Genomic DNA, 14,636 nt, shown 5'->3' with positions numbered 1-14,636 from the left:
GTTGAAAAAGGATGTGCGGCTGCACTGTAGAACATGCCATCTCTGCCAGGTGTCTAGAAAGCCGAACCAGAGCATTTCTCCATATCCGCTCTATCCAATCCCTGTTGTCAGGGAACCATTTGAGCGGGCTGTGGTGGATTGTGTGGGTCCTTTGCCCCGCACGAAGTCCGGTAATAAGTTTCTGCTGACTGTTATGTGCTCAACCACTCGGCCATTCCCCTGCGTACAATCACGGCCCCTGTCGTTGTTAAGGCGCTGGTGAAGTTCTTTTCCCTTTTTGAGTTGCTAAAGGTCATTCAGCCAGATCAGGGATCCAACTTCATGTCACAGGTTTTGACATAACACATTGCCACTCCAGTGCCTATCACCCAGAGTCAAGGGGTTCTGGAGCGATTCCATCAAACGCTCAAGTCTATTCTGCAGACTTATTGCCTTGAATTCAGCAAGGACTGGGATGAGGGTGTCTGTATCCTCGTCTTTGCTGCTCGCGAGGTGGTGAAGGAGTCCATGGGTTTCAGTCCGGCTGAATTGGTGTTCACACATATGGTACGAGGTCACTTTAGGCTTCTGCAGGAAAGGTGGATGGGTGATAGTGACTCCCCAACAGAGAGAGCGAGTGAGAGAGAGGTCAAGCGAGCAAGAGAGTGAATGAAGAGAGAGAGAGCAGCATCAGCAAGAACAGGCTGTGAATCAGATAAATAAAACATTATTTTCTAAAAGTGGTAATGCTCTAAAGCACACAATCACAGGACCATACCTCAGCACAAAAAACCTGTGGGCATCTGCAGTGTTGCCTTCATCTTGTCTGCTGTGGCTTCTCTGGTCTGTGTGTGTTCATTTCTGCTTGGTCAGACCTGCAGCTCTTTATACATCCATGTCCCAGAGACAGAGAGCAGAGGAGAGAGACTGATAGCGATATCACCGTAATCGCTACATTTTCATAGAGTCCAAACCTCACACCCTGCCTGTGTTTATTGGCTGGGGACCACACACTCACTGCCCAACGGTTGACACCTAGGAATGTCCCTAACACAGCAAAATAATGCAGGCAGGAGGCAGGGTCATATACATCACTACACACTTCTAGTGGATCATAAGTGATGATTGACAGGCATTACTTTTGTATAACTCTGTTATTTCTATAATATCTTACAATACAATACAATGTGCATATATCACCAGGTATGATTTTAGTTTTGATATAGTTTTTGTGTTTTTGGGAAAATCCTTCATAGTATACCTTTTAAAGTGTGTTCCCCCTCAGAGTGTGGCAGTAAGGAAAAGCTCAGAGGATGAAATAAAAAATAGTTCATCCTCTGAGTATGCATGTGCTCAGTTTCATTTTTACACATTCTGCAAATTAGACTACATTCATTTGTTGGCATAGATGGATTGGAAATATGCACAGATCCATCATTTTTTCATGAACCTGGAAATGCCAGAGGCTCACTGAAAACACAAGGAGTTTTTGACAGAATACCTTTCACATCAAACATTTGGAATGTCATTACAAGAAAAGCACAAGTAGAGCTGGAAACTTGTTCCATTTATGTATCCACTTTTCTTGTCCATGGGTCAGCTTAGTTCATATGTGAAAGGGTTATTGTAGGTTACATGAACACTCCCTCATTGTTTCTTTGAAAGGACTTTCCCCAAATGACTAGAATGAAGCAAAAGGTCATTAATGTGTAACTTTGTAGAAATTGTATATTCTTACTGTCAACAATTCAATTCTGTTGGTTTGGCTCTGTACATGAGCTTTGCTGAGAGATAGAAAACTATAGAAAATAACCAGATGTATCCATTATGCATAGCCATTTATTCTTTCCAGTCAGTCCTTGATGCATGCACACACACTATATGCACCTGACCTGCAACTTCTTTTACATTTACATTTACATTTAGTCATTTAGCAAACGCTTTTATCCAAAGCGACTTACAAGGGAGAATAACATTAACATTACATTGCAACAGAGACATTAGTGTGACAATAAATAAATACTGCTAAGTAGTGCTAAGTAGTACTAAGTAGTTGTAAGTTAAGAGTGCTAAGTAATTGTAAGTTAAGAGAGGAGGTACTCTCTGAAGAGCTGGGTCTTCAAGTGCTTCTTAAAGACAGAGAGGGAGGCCCCTGCTCTGGTGGTTTGCGGCACCAACGTGGAACCGCAAATGAGAATAACCTGGATTGCTGTGGTTTGTACGGCCGGCAGAGCCAGGCGACGCTCATTTGATGAACGCACCATCCGGGGGGTAACATGTGCTCTTACAAGAGCATTCAAGTAGGTGGGAGCATTCCCAACAATCACTCTGTAGGCAAGCATAAGAGACTTGAACTTGATGCGAGCAGCAGGGGTCGTCAGGCTGGAAAGACAGATAGAGTCGAGTATCATCCGCATAGCAGTGGTATGAAAAACCATGCATGATCGGGCCCAGCGAGGTGGTGTGTATGGCAAAGAGGAGGGGTCCCAGCACCGAGCCTTGGGGTACCCCTGTGGTGAGGTGGTGAGGCACAGACAGCTGGCCTTGCCATGTCACAGTGAACGAGCGCCCAGTAAGGTAAGATTCGAACCAGGAAAGTGCACTGCCAGATATGCCCATACTTGAGAGTATGGACAGGAATTTGCCGTAATTGACAGTGTCAAAAGCAGCTGATAAGTCTAGCAGAATGAGAACCGAGGAATTGGCAGCAGCTTTAGCAGTTTTTAAGGCCTCTGTCACAGACAACAGGGCTGTTTCGGTGGAGTGACCATTTTTGAAGCCAGATTGAAGTGTATCGAGAAGGTTGTTTCTTGACAGGCATTCTGTTACCTGTCTATAGATCGCCATCTCTATGGTTTTGAAAAGAAATGGGAGGAGTGAGACCGGCCGATAGTTTTCTACTTGAGTGGGATCAAGTGAGGGTTTTTTGAGCAGTGGTGCGACCCTAGCCACTTTGAAAGCAGAGGGGAAGGAGCCAGAAGTGAGGGAAGAATTAATCATATGTGTGACTGCCGGGGTGATAGTCGGTGATATAGCTTGAAGGAGGTTAGATGGGATCGGATCTAGCGGACAGGTAGTAGGACGGCTACATGTTATTAGTTTAGATACCTCATTCTCAGTGAGGGGGGTAAAACCAGGGAACGATGAGCCCAGGGCTGGAGAAGACAGGTTGTGAGTTTGTTGTTTAGAGAATTGGCTGCTGATGGCTGCCACTTTGTCAGTAAAAAAGGAGGTGAAGCAATCAGCAGTGAGGTAAGTAGCTGGAGGAGGTGGTGGAGGGTAAAGCAGAGCTTTGAAGGTGGAGAATAACTTACGTGTGTCTGTGGTACCGTTGATCCTATCGTTGAAGAAGGCCTTCTTTCCAGCAATGATACTGGAGGAGAAGGAGGACAGCAGAGTCTGGTAGCTTGCAAGATCTTCAGTTGTTTTGGATTTGTGCCATTTCCTCTCGGCTGCTCTGAGGTCAGTGCACGTTGTCTGGAGGGTGTCACTCAGCCAAGGGTGCGACTGGGTCGATCGAGCAGGTCTGGTGGATAGTGGACACAGGCTATCCAGACATGAGCTCAGGGTAGAGCAGAGAGTGTCAGTGGCATAATTAACCTGCAGAGAGGAGAACGTGTCGTGAGGCGGAAGAGAAGAGGAGAGCACAGAGGAGAAGTGGGTGGGAGACAGGTTGCGGAGATTGCGGCAGATGGAAACCATGGGTGGGGAGGTAGGGGGTTGTTCTGGTAGCTGGACATTGAAGTGGGTGAAGAAGTGGTCTGAGAGATGGAGAGGGGTGACCCTTAGGTTGTCCGTGGTGCAGCTCCGAGCAAGAATGAGATCAAGCTCTTTGCCAGCCTTTTGAGTCGGTGGAGTCTCTTCTATTGATATAAGTGGGTAGAAATGAGCCCTTCTGTAATGGATCCAAGGCAGCAGCAGGGCTTCCTCAGAGAGGATGCAGTGTCCTCCCTGTTTCTAACCCTCTGGGCCTGCATACAAGCTCAGATCAAGTCAGAAAATAAAGTCAGCAAAAACTGATGCTTCCTTCTTCTCTCTCACTGTCTAAACACACCTTCTTTTCTTGTTGTGTACACAGTTTTTCTTTCTAATACTCTTGTCAGACTCATGAGCACATTTTGTGTGCTGACAGTTTAGAGAGGAATTACTCCAGAGGCAGCGGGAAATTTGGTGGGCCCTGAGCTTTTTCATGATTTATGCAATATTGTGCTGCACTTTATGTCACAGTGCCAATTTGCACAGAACATCAAGGGGACTGCATTCCTCATAAACTAGAACATCGAAATGAGCCTGCACTCAATGTTTCACTTTGATCTGTAATGCAATGTTTGGAGTGAACATAAAGGCACCAATTACTCTAATATTAAGCCATATTTGTAGATTTGAAATATTTTTCTTCCTTGTGACCAATATTTTGAATGCAGTTTCCTTCCTGATTCCAAAGTGTTCTGGGAGCATATTAAGTCTACAACAGCAACACTTACATATCCTGTGTTCAGCATCTAACCCACTAAACTGCAGTGTTTGTCTCTGTAGAAATAGAGCTGAACTTTCCAAATACTCAAATCAAAACCAGCTTTTAACACATTTTTGAAAACCATTAAATATGTATGAAACACTATTTACACTTGTCTTTATGTTCCACTGCCTCATTTGATAGTAACCCAATTAAGTCAGATTTATTTACATATAAACAATAACTCCTTGATCATTTCAATTCAGCTATATATTTTTTTAGCTTAATCCTTGTGTACAAAATTGACCAAGAACTGATTCAAAACAAATATCTGATAAGAGTTCCCCTGTTCCAACTTTTACAATTATAATGTACCTGTATTGAATTTGTAGTAGATAAAGTAGTAGTAATTTGTGCTAATGAATAATTTTTTTACCTCCCTGTTTGTTACTGCAAATATATCTGTATGTATATTGGTCATCTTTAACAAGCAATTACTTAACACTAAAAATGACTGTGTTATGAATCATTCTGTATTAAGCATGAATAAGCTTACATAAGCTTGAATATGTTACATTTTGCTCGACATACAGTAGGGGTTGGCAAGGAATGTTTCTGGGGAAAAAATAGTGAATTTAATTTTCATTTAATTCCAAACAGACTCTTTACATCAATAACTGAAACAGCTAAATCCACATATTAGCTTCAGCTGAACTTGAATGAGGGCTGTGGATTTTGACCCTCTTGTCTTACAGTCTAATGTATGGTGAGATGGAACTGGTACAGTGATCAAGATCTATACCCACGTACATACTGCACGTCAATTTTATTTGTACAGACTTGAAAAACGTGCATTAATCCTTTATAGGTCGTAACATTATATCAGATCTCTACACAACAATGGGACATTCCATTCTGCTAGTTCTTCCTCCTGTCCTCTTCATCCATTGATCCAAATGCAGTGTTTCCGCTACATTCATTTAGGACGCTCCTTCAAATTTCTCTCTCTCTTTTTTTGTTTTAATTGTTCACCGCCGCATCTTTCCACCTTCACAGCAGAGTCCTGCCGGGTACTCGCGAGCACTACGGTAAACTAGGAACTTTGAGGTTATGCGGTTGTCAAGTCAACAGGTCAGAGAGTCAGCGGAGTGTAAAGCGGCGACTTACCGTCCGGAGAAAAAGGTAGACTTAAGTTATTAGCTTGAGGGTGACGTCACCCATTGGTTTGTGGACTGCTGCTTGGAAGCGAATAGTATCGGATCTGAGCAGCGCCAACTTGAAAATTTCAGGTGCATGCTGGGTAAAAAAAAAACACGGATTCTACTTATATGGCCATCAGGAGGAGCATGATGCGCCCTCCTGAACCTGTGAACCAATCAACCTGTCAATCACGACGTAGCCACGCCCTAATGCATACCCTGCTTTATCGTCACATATAAAATCAGGGAGGCCAAAATGTCCCAAATGAACATCATACTGCATTGAAGAAGGCTTTAAACTAGCGATTGAGACCATAAACACATTTTGAAAACGTTTACTGAGGTTATAAATCAAGTGAGAAGTTGGTGAAGGGTAATTCTCATGTCACTAACTTCTGACATAATCAACTATGTCCGTCTGCTGTGTCATATAATCAACCTAGCAAATCTTCAATGTATAAAAAGTCATCAGTTGATATAACAATGACACTGATTAATGGCCTGCATTAAAGACATTCACAAACAAAGTTGGGTTTGAGTACGAATTAAAATGGATGTGACAAAACTCTTGATCTTATTTTGTAAGGTTTTGTGGGGATTCGCTCAGTACACATTCTGTCCAGTCAGCCGTCATTCAAGTTGATGTCATCAGAAAAGGGATCACAGAGTGAAGCATGCTGATGCCTTCTCTCCCTCTCCTGTGTTCGTCTGTGTCTGTTCCTCTCAGAGGCTAACGTTCGCTTGGTGGTATCTAAAGGTTACACCTCTGGCCTGTTGCGGCTTTACGAGGACTGGCACAGCAAGGATGCTGAACATGTTGCTGTATCAATCTGCCACGCACTGCTGCGCTGCCTCCATAAGGTCACCTATAGTACTGCAGGAAGACATGCTTTGTTGTCCCAAGGAGGCATCACACTGCTGCATCAAACTACACAGGTAACATGCAGAAAGTGTTGTATTCTTTCTCTTTCATACTCTTTTTTTGTTGGGATAGATGATTGTGTTTACAGAGATGTAATAGTTTTATTTAAATCTTGTATTTGTCATTCACTTTCTCCTGTCTTAAAGGGATAATGGGATAAAATGTATCTACTGTAGCTGTTAACATTGTCTCATGAACATGATCATAAATCCATGAGTATAGTTCAGGTAGTTTGATATCTGATAAACCAGTATCCAAGTCTTCATGTGCTGTTCTCACATCACTGTTTGTTCAAGTCCTTTTAGAACTTCTGAACACACAGCAAAGTTTCTTCTCTACATCATTTGCACAAATTTCACATCATTTACAACGAGAAGCCCCTGACTGCAGAGTAGACCGGAAACCCCACATTGCGATGGTGTCTGCCATTTGAGAAGCTAACTTCTGGTTAGCCTTCTACTAACTTGAATGCCGAAGTAATAATTTAATGATGCGGCTCTTCAGACTGTCCAAATGTTGCTGGACAGATAGATGAATTCTTCTTATAGCGATACGACTCGTTTCCCAGGAGTTATATGATGCTCAAACTATTTATCCATCATTTTACAGCCACAACTGCAGCAAACAAACTCAGTGTGTAACCATGGTAACTAAGATACATAGTTGGTAATGGCAAGGACTTGTTGTAAGGATCCCTGATTATTAAGACTTGTAGGCTTTATTAGATTAATGTTATTGTCAACTATATAACTGTGTTTGGACTTTTGAAATTGAACCTGAGCGCATGGTTAATGAGGAGAACAACACAGAACACATTACTGTGATTTTAAATCAAAGTGAAGACGATCAGGAAGAGAGGCTTTAGTTCAGACTTTACAAGTGCTACTTCTTAAAAAATGATTTTAACACCCACGCAGAACCTTAAAATAATAATGTTATGTTGTAATAACTAATGTGTGGTAGTAAAAACAAGTGACCTCCACTAACTAAATGTAGTCTTTCTGCAAAGATGGGAAAAACAGATATTCACAACGTTTGTGATGAGTGATAGTTTGTTTCTTCATTTAAAATAGATTTGGGGTTAAAAATTCAAGCATGCTGCTTTGTATTAGTTTTAAGTGAAGACAGGTCATTTTTGACCTTTAAAACAAGGGGAGTATACAGAATGTTAAGACTGCACAAGGGTTAAGTGAAGCTGAATTGCCTTGACACACATTGTTTCATGTTCATGTTAGAAAGCTGATTTGGGTAACAACACCACAGAATGGACTTAAAATAGCCAACAGATCAAGGGATTATTGTAATTGTACTCTGAAATAAAAGATGGAAATATTGAATTACAGTAACTTCATGACTGTAGGACACGGCAACAACACTCAGGTGGCTTCAGTCAGCAAAAGGACTTCCATGAAAACCTTTTACAGTTTCTATTATTTAAATTATGATCATATTCTTACCTGCAATGATTTACAGTTCACTCAATGAAACACATTTCACTTTGTGCCATGTGACCCTGAACTTGAATTATACCACTTCACAGAATACATGCAATTCTGATCAGTCAACATTTTTAAGTGTCACTATGTTACCAGTTAACTCACTCCTCGTTGTAACCTTTAATTACGACTTAAAGTGAACTTAAACACTAAAAGAATGATCATTTAAGGCCCCTGCTTCAGTTTCTTTTCTTACGGTGAAAAATCTAAGCATACCAAAATGTATCACTACAATCGAGGTGAGAACGTTCTCACTGCTTGACACCCTGAGGAGCAAGAACATAAACACAGGGAGAACATTCTGAAGAAGGACCCCCGGTCAAGAACAACATACTACATTGCGTCAGTCCAAGTTAGATCTCAATTCATTCTCTGGCTAGTTGTTAGCAACTGTTAAATTCACTCATCTGCTTCCCAGCATGCAAAGCACACCTGGCTATGGGAGCTTTTTAGCTCAAACTCATAGAGTATGCATACTAGTCATACTGGACTGAGGTTGGATCATGTTCCCACCACAAACAAACCACGCTAGATTTTGTTTGGGACCACAGCAAGGCCACGTCTGGTGGCGGTTGTATTGGTTCAGACCTGCCCAAACGAATCACACTGAATCCTAAAACCAACCAGAATACATCCAGACTAAATAGCGCAGGTGTGAAAACACACTTAAACACAGCCTGTCTGTCTTTGATAAGTGGCTGTGGCTCAATCATGCTCTCACATGTCTGGTTATGTTGAGAAACTGCATCATGCATATTCTATAAATATCTTCATTCAAAGCATCAGCAGTTAATGAAGAGGAGAACTGTGATACTTTAACTGATAGGTGGTATTTGCGCTCTGCCATTTTACCTGAAGATAATGGAGGCTTTACTGCTTTTCAAACTGAAATAAGAGGTTATGAAATAAGCCTGCTCACCTGAGCTGATTGAGCAAGTGAAGTGCTGGTGCCATATAAGTCCGACATTAAAGCCTAAATATGTGTTTATACATATGACAGGCTCAGTGTGAATGTGGTATTAGAAGCTTTTTGTCCCAGTTTGTCAAAAACACACAAACTCGACACAAATCCAAGTGGATTTGACTTAAAATCTGAAATGTGAATCATTTTAATCCTGCAGGACAACACACTTCAGCTGCATCTGCATCACTCATATGTAAGCATGCATACTGTTGTCTTGACTTAAATCTATTCTTCCAATAATGGATACATTTTGAATGTACAAAGTATTTCAATCTTAGGTTTCAGTGCTGCACAATTCATGATATCATTTGGTTTTCTTTAAGCGATGTGTTATAACACACAACTGTGTCAGATTAGTGCATGTGCCTTTTATAGAAACACTAATATGCTGAAATGCAACACAGAACAGAACTGGAACAGCTACTTACAGCTGAGAAGTTAAAAAAAGACTGAATGCTTGAAGAAACATCTCACAAACTCTTTGTGAAGTTTCAATTTTTGAAATTGACACTAGTATGCCTGAAGATGCAGTTTGTTTTAACTGTTAGTACAAGGCACTGCAATCCATGAATGAGATGCACAGTAACTATGTTGTCTCCCTACAGATAAGTCTATTAACTGACTGAAGTTGTTCAGGTTGTTAACATGTTGTTTATCTTTGTATCCACAGACATGTTTGTTGAGTAAAAGTCTGGAGCCACTGCTGGAGCCCTCTGTCCAGCTGATGAGGAAGTGTCTTCCTAAAATCCGTCTACCACTGACATCAGATCAGTCTGCATACTCCTTCCCCCTGCCAGGAAGACCTCATGTTTTCCCTGATATAGATGTGCCATCAGGTATTCACCTTCTGTCAGTCTAAGCACCACTGACAGCTGTTAGTACTGAATCTGTGATAAGCTGTCCCAAGCTCTGTGGTTTTAGCAGCTGTCATACTCTCCCAACAATTCAACACAAGCACACACTAAAAAATGTTTTAAAAGTTCCCAATGCATGATTAAATGTATATGGATGTAGTGTGGAAGTATTAAGCATGTTTAGATTATTTCCAGTAATTTAAAATCACCTTTGATTTATTTATTGATTGGTACTTTTGCTGTGAAATAGATACTGTTGTTAAGGTGTTAACGCCTGTGTGGATATGACATTGTATATTTGGATGTGGATTTTGGATGTTTTGCAAGCTCAACACACACACACACACACACACACACACACACACACACACACACACACACACACACACACTGACATTTTACACTTGTGCTGTGTCTGTTTATTTAGATGAGAGCGCTGATGAGAGTGATGATGAAGAGCCTGAAGATAATGAAGAGGCAGACAGTAAAGACTATGTAAGTGTGCACCTGTGACTCTGTATTTATGGGTTTGTTGATAGTCGGTATCAACAAAATATAGTTAGTTTTTGCGAGTTTGATGACCACCATAGGTCCTCCCACACGCTAAGAAGGAGTGTGTGAGGGTGTTCCGTTAATTGCAACCTCACTGTTAGATGGCACTTAATCCTACACTGGTCCTTTAAAAACCAGTGAGTTTTTCATAATTTATCCACAGATTATTTTCAGTTACCCCATAAATATTTTGATTGCTTTTAGAAGAGCAGATCAATTGAAACTGATTTTAACCAGGATCATGTCTTTATACATTGCTTGATATTTAGTACTGGAAGAATAAGCCACACTGCTGCTACAGTAACACAGTCCTCTTTTGATAAAGTCATTCAAATATGTTTCTGCTAATAGAAAGTGATGAGAAGAATGTGAAGTAATTCATCCCAAACCCAAATCATATATTTTTGTTTTGAGAAATAAAATAAAATCATAAATAATGACTCCTATATATGTTGGTAGAGCCCACTGACTGTGAGAGAGAGAGAGAGGGAGAGAGAGAGAGAGAGAGAGAGAGAGAGAGAGAGAGAGAGAGAGAGAGAGAGAGAGAGGTTCTTTTGATTGACAGTGGCTATATGCTTTTCCACTTAGGTTTTTTTCCTTTTCATTTACTGCTAGAGGAAGAATCCTACTTGTATCAGTTCAAAATCATTAAGGGTTAATTTTCATCTTTGTTAATGACTTCACAGAAGCTCATACAGTGTACCTGATCTGAGCAGGTGTATATGCAAATCCCAGTAATCCTTGACTTTTGTACTGCTCCTTAGTCACTACTGATATATAACCTGCTGCTCCTACAGTACAGTCAAGTTCACAGTGAGTTTACCAGCTGCCACACAGGTTCAGGTGAGGAGAACTCCTGATGGAACTGCCAGTCTGACACTGCATAGCTCTGCTTACACTAATGATGAGTGCCTGCTAATGACTCAGATGTAAATAAAACTGGAATGTTCTAGGATTTGGAACAAAAACTCTCCACTTTTATTAGAACTATAAAAAACCTTGTATAGACATTATTAAATACCTTGACAAGGATAACTCACTAAAAATCCTAAAAAAAGTATTAAAGATAAGTATTAGTAGAGTGACACTGTCCTCCAGCACACTGGATTTACCAAGTGCTAACTCAGATCTTAATGAGTGTTCATATACACTTATGAGACACAGACCTCTTCCTCAAGCTCAAGTAACAAGATGATGTCAGCTGGGACCCTTTCTCCCAGGACTTGCATAACATTTTACAATTCACATTAATTCACTTTGATGACAGAGCTACACCGTTTAACATCATGGATCCACTAAAATATTACACAAAGACATATCCAACAATGCACATACACACAGAACCACTGTCACATTTATAGTCCAAATCATTCAAAGACAATGAACAACTGAAAATCAGAGTGCTACAGAGGAAAAAAACTAATTTAAAAAAGGTTCGTCTTTGTGGGGAGTTATTTTATATGACACTCAAAATCTTATAACTGCATAGAAACATTTCCTTAGTATTTTTGGACATTGGTTTGATAGAAAATAAATGTCCATTATCCAAATGGAAGTGAAACAAAATGTAAACTTTCCAAAACAACTTACTCTACCCCTAACCTTCATCACGTTGAGGCCAAAGAACACATATATAGTTATTTGGGAAAAAATACAAAATTGTATTATTGGAGTTTAAGCTATCGGTAGGACATCACATCATTCCAGCCACCAAAAGAGCACTGTGTTCCGACATAGGCAAAAACAAAATTACAGAGGAAAATTGCAGAGAGCGGGGGAGTAACAGAAGAGAGGAATGCAGATCATATTTTTGGAAGTGATGGGTCAGGGAAAACAGGGAAGAAAGAATGATGAAAAACAGGACAGAATAGAGGAGGCTAATGAAAGGGATAATAAAGTGTAGTCTGTCCCAGTTTGGAGAGGAGCTGTGGAGGCAGCAGATGAAAGAAGAGGTACGGCACATGAAAAAGCCAAGAGAACAGAGGAGATTTAAAATGAGAAACCAGAATATGAGGAGGCTGGGGAGACAGCAATAGACACTACAAAAGCTGAGGTGGGAGAAATAAGAGGAGGAAAAATGGAAACTGGAATGATGGGAGAAGTGGAGCAGAGAGCAGAGAGCGAGGCACATGAGAAACAGATTGAAAGTAATGGATGGGAAGAAATGCAACAACATCAGAGGAGGAAAACAAGAAATCTTACACATAAATTTAACTGACTTGGAAAGCTTGTCCATCATAAAACTTTATCCATGTCAGAAGGAGTCATTCACAGGTCATAAGACATCTGCAGCATCTCACTTCCCTGCTCTACTGGATATGCAAATAAACACAGTTGTCATTTTCATTTTCAAAGACCAAATGCAGTGCAGAGGAGAGGAGAGCAAAACTCTGGAACTCTGTTCTTCCTCACCAGTACCTTGAGTTCAGTTTATTGCACAGTGGTTGCATCTTAGACAGAAATATTCTCAGTAGCATAGAGCGTTGTCTGTGTAGGCGAAGCTGCACAAGTACAGCAGCTCGTCTCCCTTTCATTCAACATGTCATTGCATGAACAAAGGTGAGTGCACATTTGACTAAAATGTCCTGTAATTCCACAGGTGGGATTATGAATTCAGCAAATAAACACACAGCAGTTGTTTCCTTGATGTCCATGAGGTCTTCTCTGGTGAAAGAGTTCCAAGTATTGTATTAACAATCAAAACCAGACAAAACACTGTGCACCAGCACACCGAGGCAGCCATATGCAATACCATCTTGATAACAGATATCTTAGCTTTCCATTCTGTCACAGCATTTATGCAGTTTACAGTGATACCAGTAGAATTACTGTATCGCACTAATAAGCGGTAACACAGAGCTATAAGGACGCTTTGCTCTCACACGCGCTGCATTTATAGTCACACAAACACACACACACGCGCGCAGTCACTCTGTAGTGCGCGCTCTTGCTCGTTTACTCCAGATTCCAGGAGATTACGTGTCATTTGCAGGCGTCTTGGAGCCGCTATCAATATGCGAGAGACTCCCGGAACTTCCGGGAGAGTTGGGATGTCTGCCTCCGCGAACACGCACTATAAATATAAATAGTTTTCTTTTTCCCCGTGGGAGCAGCTAGAGGTGGAAGCCGTGGCCCGCTTTTGTCGGTCATTGTCAGTCGCTACTCTCTGTTGACGGCTATCTCCGTGTATCATGGATGTATTATAATGCCGTGGATCCACAACAGACTCTCTTCCGGGTGGGGGTGCGTCCGATTACGTAATGAGGAAGGGAAAAACAGGCAGGTTCGGTCCGAATGATATGATTGGTCAGAGTTTTCACAGAATATTATGAGAATGGAATAATGATGAGTTTCTATGCCTGGTGAATCTCTCATTACCTTATTAATAGCATTTTAACCTAAACAAAAAAATGTGTAAAAATGTATCAAAGGTAAGGGTAGCTTTAACACATATAAAACTTGGAAACCTGCAAAAGATTGTGAGATTTGTATTTGATCAGTATATAACTGAACCAGCGCCATTTAATAATGCATAAAAGCTTATTCTAGTAAGTTAACCCTGGTATTATAGTATGGCACAATAAGGAAAGATCAGAGGAAAGAGTCTTTTGTCAGACAGATGTAACCCTTTACATGCTTGTCCCTTCAATGTTACTGCTTTCATTCACAGCTCAGCTGTACTGGCATTTTCCCTGAAATGACACTAAGTCTTGAGTTGGGAAATTGGTACAGATTTCCCTGAAAATCTGTCCCTGCTCCCATTCACACTTGACCCCATGCAAAAAAAGGAACCTGAACATTTCAGGGATATACTGCATGTGTGACAGGAGCTTAAGCTACCAGGTCCTAAGACCTAAGTCAGAGTGACTTTTACAAAAACATGACGTCAACATGTAACATTTCCAAAATATTTATGGATCAAACTGCATTTTTGAAGGATATCGCTCAGTAAAGGACATGCGTGATTTGGAGAGGATGATTTGTTTATAGCACACAGTGACTCATTCACTGACTAATGCTGCATTCCCAGTGAGGCAATATGTGGTAGACAGGAAAAGACAGATGTTCTTTGTTTTCAACAGGGGAGTGACAATAGCTATTCCAGCAGTGTTACTATGTGCTACCCACAACACTCACAGATACTACTTGTCAAAAAAGTTCCATTAATGTTACATCGTCTTGGTGAATCACTAGCATACAAATTTTGCCCGAAT

At 40.8% G+C, this 14,636-nt stretch overlaps 1 protein-coding gene across 1 annotated transcript in view; it reads left to right on the top strand.

The window, feature by feature from the left end:
- The window catches only part of LOC133982538 (cytosolic carboxypeptidase 4), a 156,201-nt gene that overhangs the window by 61,188 nt on the left and 80,377 nt on the right, over positions 1–14,636 (top strand). Inside the window, 3 exon segments of the mRNA XM_062421593.1 lie at positions 6,362–6,570; positions 9,687–9,852; positions 10,298–10,365. Of these exon segments, the coding sequence (XP_062277577.1) occupies positions 6,362–6,570; positions 9,687–9,852; positions 10,298–10,365 (443 nt within the window).

The sequence above is a fragment of the Scomber scombrus genome, chromosome 6, assembly GCF_963691925.1.
Source record: "Scomber scombrus chromosome 6, fScoSco1.1, whole genome shotgun sequence".
NCBI classification, from domain to species: domain Eukaryota; kingdom Metazoa; phylum Chordata; class Actinopteri; order Scombriformes; family Scombridae; genus Scomber; species Scomber scombrus.
This window is presented reverse-complemented; position numbering and strand designations above follow the sequence as displayed.